Source organism: Rhincodon typus, chromosome 28, assembly GCF_021869965.1.
Source record: "Rhincodon typus isolate 14 chromosome 28, sRhiTyp1.1, whole genome shotgun sequence".
Lineage (NCBI taxonomy): Eukaryota > Metazoa > Chordata > Chondrichthyes > Orectolobiformes > Rhincodontidae > Rhincodon > Rhincodon typus.
Window position 1 is genome coordinate 42,016,513 of NC_063359.1, and position 8,938 is coordinate 42,025,450.

Sequence of the window (8,938 nt, forward strand, 5' to 3'; positions counted from 1 at the left end):
TGAGAGTCAGTGTGTGTCGGACTGTACCCCAGTGAGAGTCAGTGTGTGTGGGACTGTACCCCAGTGAGAGTCAGTGTGGTATGATTTGAATGTTGGGGTGGGTGGGGGTTCCTTGAGTGTAGTGCAAGTTGTGGAGGGGTGTGTTTGGAGGTTCCTGTGTGTCAGGAGAGGGGAGTGTTTGCAGTGGTGAGGGTGTGTTTGGGATTGGCATGGTCGGGGTGATGATTTTGAATGTAGTGGAGATGGGTGTTTGCATGTACAGGGAGACAAGTGTTTGTGTGTGTGTGGTGAGGGATCTGTCTGGGGGTGGTGAGTGGTTTCTCTGGGGGTGGGGAGGTGTTTCTCTGCGGTTGGGGTGGAGTCTCTCCGGAGGTGGTGAGCGGTCTCTCTGTGGTGGGGTCGGGTCTCTCTGGGGGGTGTCATACCTGAACCTGTATTTTCTGGCACAGTCGTTTCCATCATTCACTGACCAATAACAATCGCTGGATCCGAGAGCGAAGCCATGAATCTTACGCCAAGAATTATTCGGTGGTGTTTCCCTACGATGAGCCCCTCGCGGGTCGGAACATGAGGCTCGATCCCCTGCATCAGGTCAGTGTTAATGACCTGGGGCTTGGCAAGACAAATGGACTGTGGCAGATTACAGGAACTAATCCTCTCATCGATTCTTTACTGTTACATTCTATCCAGGAAACTGGCTAGATACCGATATAAAGCAGCACAGTCCCTTTGACTGTCAGTTGCTCCATCTCTTAGCATCTTCTGCAGGCTGCCATCTCTCACTTCCTTCTTTTCTTCACCACGCCCCGCCCATTCCCCCTTTTCTCTCTCTCTCTCTCACTCTCTCTCTCCATCCTGCCAGACAGTTTAGGCTTTCCTTTGCCAATCACAGAATAACTCTTGAGACAGATTTGTGCGAGTGTTTAAGAAATGATTCATGGCCTTATCACATGAACTTCAGCCATTTAACACAGAGAAAAATTGAGCCTGTCTCTGCAACATTCTTCAGTTCCTGTGCCTTTTGCTGGGATCCCAGTTCTGTGCTGGGATCCCAGTGCTGTGCTGGGATCCAGGGGCCATGCTGGGATCCAGGGGCCGTGCTGGGATCCCGGGGCCGTGCTGGGATCCTGGGGCCATGCTGGGATCCCAGGGCCATGCTGGGATCCCAGTGCTGTGCTGGGATCCCGGGGCCGTCCTGGGAACCAGGGGTGGTGATTCAGTTGTCATTTCTGCTTCACTGATATCAGGAGACAATTTTAAAGTGGAAAGTAGTTGTCTTAAGCATAACTGTAACAGATCAGTAAAGGGTTAAACACCCAGAAGCAAAAATAAATTGAGAAATATTCTACAAGCAGCTTCAATATTCCCACCTCCAGGAACTTGGCCCCACATTAAATGTTGTTTCATTTTGTGCTTGAAGTGAATGTGTCAGAGAACATGGGCTGTGTTAAACTGAGAGCTTTCCTATCTTGTCTATTCTGTAGTATTACATTTCCAAGATAAAAGCTCTTCAATAGATCGGTGAATCCGATTTTGTCTGGGCATTTTGTGACTGGGTTGAGACAATGTTTTCTAAACACAGGCTGCAGCAGTTGAAGAAGATAAATGCTGGGCCCAACCATTAACATCCCATGTCCCACATGCCCAGAGTGAAAAAGCACGATGCTGTTAGTCAGTGTGTGGGGAGTCTCAGCTTCACTGATTAAGTATTGGCGTTGTTCTGATGGATTTGCAGTTTTCCACAGTCTATCACCATGAATACAGAATTGATTTGCTGCAGGATGGTTGACAAAGAGGTTTCTAAACATGGACCGCCAACTTGTAGGTTGGGATCTGGATGGGGAGATAGGCAGGGATATGTAGAGAATGGAGTACATGTGCACACTATGAAGGGTGCAAATCTTTAGGAAGGCTGTGTATTCTCTGCACCATTGTGCTGGTGATAGTGATTGAGGTTTGACATTTGTCTATCCTCAGGAGCTCCTTCAGCAGGGTTGTGTATTCCAAGAGCGACATGGATGGGAACGACCTGGTTGGTTCAATCCCAAAGGACCTGCTCCAGTAAGTGGTTTCTCATCATTAAGCTCACAGTTAATTTGAAAGTAAACATATCCCTTTTGTACATTGGACAGCATCAGCTGGGAAGGTGCTACAACCAACTTGTAAATTCTGAGGACTTTCTGAAGGATGGTCTGATCAGAAGTGGGGATGTTTGCTGATGTTTGCATTGCACCAATGTTCAGCATCATTCATGACTCCTGAGACACTGAAGCAGACAGTTCCTAAATGCAACAAGATCCAGACAATATTTGGACTTTCAGCTGAAAAGTGGCAAGGACTCACCTCCTGACTCCTCAAAGCCTGTCCACCATCTACAAGGCACAAGTCAGGAGTGTGATGGAATACTCCCCACTTGCCTGGATGAGTGCAGCCCCAACAACACTCAAGAAGCTTGACACCATCCAGGACAAAGCAGCCCACTTGATTGGCACTACATCCACAAGCATTCACTCCCTCCACCACTGACACTCAGTAGCAGCAGTGTGTACTATCTACAAGATACACTGCAGAAATTCACTGAGGCTCCTTAGAAAGCACCTTCCAAACCAACAACCACAGGACAAGAACAGCAGATGCAAGGAACACCACCCCCTGCAAATTCCCCTTCGAGCCACTCACCATCCTGACTTGGAAATATATCGCCGTTCCTTCACTGTCACTGGGTCAAAATCCTGGAGGGCATTGTGTGTCAACCCACAGCATGTGAACTGCAGTGGTTCAAGAAGGCAGCTCACCACCACCTTCTCAGGGCAACTAGAGATAGGCACTAAATGTTGGCCAGCCAGTGATGCCCACATCCCATAGATGTAAAACAATGAGTAAGTGTGATTGTTGCACATTTCATCTCACATTCCTAAATATTTTATTTAAGCATAAAAGTGATGAAGTTACAGTGCCTTTCTGAAGGACCTCTCAAATACCAGAGTTAGGAGCTATCTGCCCATTGCACTTCATGCTTTAGGAAAGGTGCTGAGAAAACAGAGAATGATAACAGAGTTACTCTGCAGGCTCTTCACATTATTCCCCTCAATGAGTTTCTCACTCACTTATCTGTCAGTCGTTTACTGTCTCTTGAGTGTTTTACAGATAGTGGATGCATTGGAGACTATCTTTCAAAATACTCTCTGGAATGGTTCCTGCAAACTGGAAAGTAGCCAATTTAATCCCATTATTTAAGAAGGGAGAGCGATAGAGAGCTAAAAATCTGTTTGTTTGGCATTAGTAGTAGAGAAAATGTGAGAATCTATTGCAAGGAATGTGATAATTTGAGTACCACTGATAACAGCGATCATCATTAATTGGTGCATTCTCCATCACAATGCTTCTACCAATCAGAGAGCAGCACAGGAACAGGCCTTTCAGCCCATCATGTCTGTATTGACCATGATGTCATTCTAAACTCTTTCCATCTGCCTGCACATGGTTCGTTTCCCTCAATTCTCTATCTGTTCATAGCCTGTCAAAATGCCTCTTAAACATTGCTATCATATCTGCTTCTACCATCTCCCCTGGTAGCACATTCCTGATGCCTACCACCTTCTGGTTAAAAAAAACTTACCTTGCACATCTCCTTTAAACTTTCCCTCTCTCACCTTAAACCTATGCCTCTTAGTCTTTGACATTTCCACCCTGGGAAAAACAAAACAGACTATCCACCTATCCATGCCTCTCATTATTTCATAATTACATTATTTCACCTTTCTATCAGCGGTCGCCCCTTAGCCCCCAATACAAGCAATTTGTCCAACCTCTCCTCATAGCTGACACACTCTGATCTAAGTAACATCCTGTTTGCACCCTGTTCAAAGCCTGCACATCCTTCCTATTTTGTGGTGACCAGAACTGCACACAGTACTCCAAATGTGGCCTTAGCTAAAAATTTATACAGCTGCAACATGACTTGCCAACTTTTATGCTCAATACCCTGATCAATGAAGGCAAGCATACTGTACCCTGTCTTTACCACCTTATCCAATTGTGTTGCCACTGCCAGAGAATGGTGTATTGCACCACAAGATCCCTCCATATATCACTGCTTCTCAGGGTCCTGCTATTTATTGTATACTTTCTAACCACGAACCAACCAGTCCACAAAATGTTGAATTGATATTCTTGTGAATGGTCCTGGTGAGTCCAAGACAAAAAGCTTCAACAATATGTGTCTGTTTCTGTGATATTTAAGTTGTGTATAATCCCATGATGAGTTATGACAATTGGACACTTAGAAAATAACAGGAAAATTGGGTTGAGGCAACATGAAGTGATGAAAAGAAAATCATGCTTCACAAAGTTTTTGGAGTTGTTTAGGGATGTTACTTATAACAAAGAAACTGTATCTGGATGTTCAGATGATTTTTGATATGTTCCCACACAAGAGTTTAGTTAACAAAATTAGAGCATGCGTTGGGTCCGGGGATGGAGGGGAGGTTCGGTACACTGTACATATTTGAGAATTGGTTAACAGACAGAAAACAAAGAATGGGAAATGAACAAATCATTCTCAGGATATCAAGCTGTGACTAATGGGGGACTGTGTGCCTGAAGTTAGGAACTAATATATGAGCATTTCAGTAGCCATGATAATTTTAAGTTGAAAGCAGTATTGGAGGCCTGGCTGTAGAGTTAATAGGTTTTGTGTGTTGCTAATGGATTTTTATTTGTTTAGATTATTGTGTAACCCAGCAATGTGGCACCTAAAGCGTGAGAAAGCGTTTTTTTTTAAGCTGGCGGAAACACTCATTTCTGAGGGAGGGAGACTTGCATTTGGCAAAAAAATCTCAAGATTCAGCTCATGATCTTCAGTCCTTGTGTCCAAGTGAAAAACTTCACCGAATCCCACATTACACTCCACCCTCCAGATTTTTGCCTGCGGTCTTCACCACTCGATATCAGTCTGCATTTTTGTTATCTCGCCTTCACAACATACTTCCCTACTATCTTTGTGTCAGCTGCAAGTTTTGCCTGTATGCCTTTCATCCTCTTATTTAAGTCATTGATATAAATTCTAAAAGTGTAAGACCCCAACACAGATGCCTTTGAACTCCATTTGTCCCATGCTGCATTGATGCATACTCTCTGTTTTCTGCCACCCAGCCAATCTTCTTCCGTGCCATTGTGTCACTCCTACACCATCAGCTGCTGCTTTCTGCAATAACCTTTTGTGTGGAACCATGTCAAAAGTCTTCTGTAAATTCAAATACAGTGCCCTCCATCCACAGTGCAAGTCACTTCTTCAAGGAATTCCAGTAAATCAGTCCAACGTGACTTTCCTTTGACAAAACCATCTTGACTTTTTATGATTATATTGAGATTTTCTAAGTGTTTTGCTATAAAGTCTGAATGATCGATTCTATACATTCCCCATAACAGATGTCAAGCTAACTGAACTAAAGTTTTCTTCCTCTCTCCCTTCTTGTATAAGGGGTTATATTTGCTACTTTCTAGTCTGATGGAACTTTCTAGAACCTAATGGATTTCACAAAATTAACAGCAAAGCATCTGCTAGCTCACTGGCAACTTCTTTTAAAACCCTAGGATGGAGTCCATCAGAATCTGGGACAATTGTGAAGTCAGCTTCTTGCAAAGTGATTAACACCCAGTCACATTCATTTAGCTAACAAGGCATCTGACACTGCAGGCAGTTACTGTTCACTTCGTTCCTTAACTCATTTACAGATTTAACGTTCTCAGTCAGAGACCAATGCTCATCCAAGTTATATAACATGAGAGCCCTACCAAAATCTCGTCTGTGCACCTGCACCCTCTTAGCTCCCTTTCTCTGGCTCATTGTTAATCTTTCTGTTCTGTTGTGACTTCCTTTGCGTTAGATTCTGAATTATGATTATTACGGATTTTATGGAAACAAGCGACATGAGGATTACAGATATAATCAGCTGTTGCGTGACGATTACACCTTTGACTTCCCCCCACACCATAATCAGGTAGGAATGAGTTCTGATGTGACCCTCACCCGTTCAGAGAGATTAGTTATTTTTAATCGCTCTATCATTGATACTTGGGTATAAGCACATTGACCAGCGTTTTTCATACCTGAAATAAATCAGATTCCCCTGTGCACTGTCGCTCACTTAGAACCTACTTGCCAGCTAGAGTATGGTACAGTGTGTCTGTGTGTTTGTGCAAGCTGTCACAATCCACCATAATTGTTCCTCAGTGTGCCACAAACCATCATAAAATGTATAAATGTTTAAAATCCCAATGAGATTCCAAAATGACTAAGTTGGCTCAGTGCCTGTCTGTGTGTGTGTGTCTCTCTCTGCCCATGTGCATCAACTAATGAGTCTGTCTGTATGTGTGACTGTGGCGGTTTGTGTGTGCTTATGTGTGTGTGACTGTGTGTGGCAGAGTGTGTGTGACTGTGGGGTGTATGTGTGTATGTCTGTGGCTGTGTGTGTGACTGTGGGTATGTGTGTGTGTTTGTCTGTGGCAGTATGCATGTGTGACTGTAGCAGTGCATGTCTGTGTGACTCTGGTGCTCTGCGTGCATGTGTGTGTTTCTGTCACTGTGTGTGTCTGTGTGTATGTCTGTGGCAGTGTGTGTGTGACTGTATGTGTCTGTATGTATGTGATTGTGGGTGTGTGTGTGAGACTGTGTGTGTGTGAGTGTGTGTGTGTGTGTCTGTGTGTATGTGTATGGCAGTGTGTGTACGTGTGTGTGTGTGTGAGACTGTGTGTGTCTGTGTGTATGTGATTGTGGGTGTGTGGGTGTGACTGTGGTGCTCTGCGCACGTGTGTGTGTGTGTGTGTGTGTGTGTATGTGTGTGAGTGTGTGAGAGAGAGAGAGAGAGACTGTGGCAGTGTGTGTGTGTTCAGTTCTGGTCACCCCATTATAGGAAGGATGTGGAAGCTTTAGAGAGGGTGCAGAGGAGATTTACCAGGATGCTGCCTGGACTGGAGGGCAGGTCTTATGAGGAAAGATTGAGGGAGCTAGGGCTTTTTTCTTTGGAGCGAAGAAGGATGAGAGGTGACTTGATAGAGGTGTACAAGATGATGAGGCATAGATAGAGTGGATAGGCAGAGACTTTTCCACAGGGCAGAAATGACTATCACGAAGCAGCATAATTTTAAGGTAATTGGAGCAAGATATAGGGGAGATGTCAGAGGTAGGTTCTTTACACAGAGAGAGAGTGGTGGGTGCATGGAATGCACCGCCAGCGGTGGTAGGAGAGTCAAATTCATTAGGGACATTTAAGCGACTCTTGGATAGGCACATGGATGATAGTAAAATGAAGGGTATGCTGGGTACAAAAACAAAGTTGCTGGAAAAGCTCAGCAGGTCTAGCAGCATCTGTGAAGGAGAAAACAGAGTTAACGTTTCGGGTCCGGTGACCCTTCCTCAGAACTGATGCTGGCTGGGAAAACGTCAGTTTATATGCAGAAAATAGGGAGTTGGGTTGGGTAGGGAGTAAACGATAGGATAGAGCCCAAAGAGACAGAAAGACAGTTGGACAGACAAAGGAGTTGCTAACGATCAGCCTGGGAGGGTGAATAGTGACTAACAACAGAGGGTGTGTAATGGCAGGCTATGTGGTAACAAGGCTTGGTGTGTGGGGTAGGGGGCTGGGACATGGGAGAGTTTAGGCCCTAAAATTATTGAACTCAATATTGAGTCCGAAGGGCTGTAGGGTCCCCAAGTGGAAAATGAGGTGTTGTTCATCCAGCTTGCATTGCAATTCACTGGAACACTGCAGCAAGCCAGAAACAGGGATGTTGGCCAGGGAGCAGGGTGGTGCATTGAAGTGGCAGGCAATGGGTAGTTCAGGGTCTTTTTTGCGAGCAAAACATAGATGTTCTGCGAAGCGGTCGCCAAGTCTACGCTTCGTCTCCCCAACGTAGAGGAGGCCACATTGTGAGCAGCGAATGCAGTAGACGAGATTCTTGGAAGTGCAGGTGAAGTGTTGCTTCACCTGGAAGGTATGTTTGGGCCCTTGGATACTGGGGAGGGAGGAGGTAAATGCGCAGGTGTTGCACCTTCGCCGGTTACAGGGGAAGGTGCTGTGGGGCTGTGGTGGGATGTTGGGGGTGAAGGAAATGTGGACCAAGGTGTCCCAGAGGGAACAGTTCCTGCAGAAGGCAGACATGGGAGGGGAGGGGAATATGTGTCTGGTGGTGGCATCTCACTGGAGGTGGCGGAAATAGCATCTGATGATCTTCTGGATGTGGATGCTGGTGGGTTGGTAGGTGAGGATAAGGGGAACACTATCGCTGTTGCGGGAGGGAAGAGAAGGAGTGAGGGTGGAAATGCAGGAGATGGGTGAGACCTGGTTGAGGGCCCTGTCGACCATGGAGCTGGGGAGTCCTTGGTTGAGGAAGAAGGTGGACGTTTCGGAGGCTCCCTTGTTGAAGTTGGCCTCATCTGAACATATATGGTGGAGACAGAGGAACTGAGAGAAACAGATGGAGCCTTTACAGGAATTGGGGTGTGCAGGGTAGTTTTGAACTTAGAGTTGGGTAATAGGTCGGCACAACATCATGGGCTGAAGGGCCTGTACTGTGCTGTACTGTTCGATGTGTGTGACTGTGGCGCAGTGTGTGTGTGACTGTGGCGCAGTGTGTGTGTGGGACTGTGGCGCAGTGTGTATGTGGGACTGTGGCGCAGTGTGTGTGTGTGAGAGACTGTGGCTGTGAGTGTGTGACTGTGACTGTGGCGCAGTGTGTGTGTGACTGTGGCAGACTGTGTGTGTGACTGTGGCGCAGTGTTTGTGTGACTGTGGCAGTGTGTGTGTGTGACTGTGGCGCAGTGTGTGTGTGACTGTGACTGTGGCGCAGTGTGTGTGTGTGACTGTGGCAGTCTGTGTGTGTGACTGTGGCGCAGTGTGTGTGTGTGACTGTGGCAGTGTGTGTGTGTGTGACTGTG

General features: G+C 46.0%; 1 protein-coding gene across 1 annotated transcript in view; it reads left to right on the plus strand.

Moving 5' to 3' along the window:
* Positions 1-8,938, plus strand: part of LOC109938339 (sarcosine dehydrogenase, mitochondrial-like) — a 33,220-nt gene that overhangs the window by 21,853 nt on the left and 2,429 nt on the right. Inside the window, 4 exon segments of the mRNA XM_048613425.1 lie at positions 450-466; positions 469-591; positions 1,978-2,061; positions 5,889-6,002. Of these exon segments, the coding sequence (XP_048469382.1) occupies positions 450-466; positions 469-591; positions 1,978-2,061; positions 5,889-6,002 (338 nt within the window).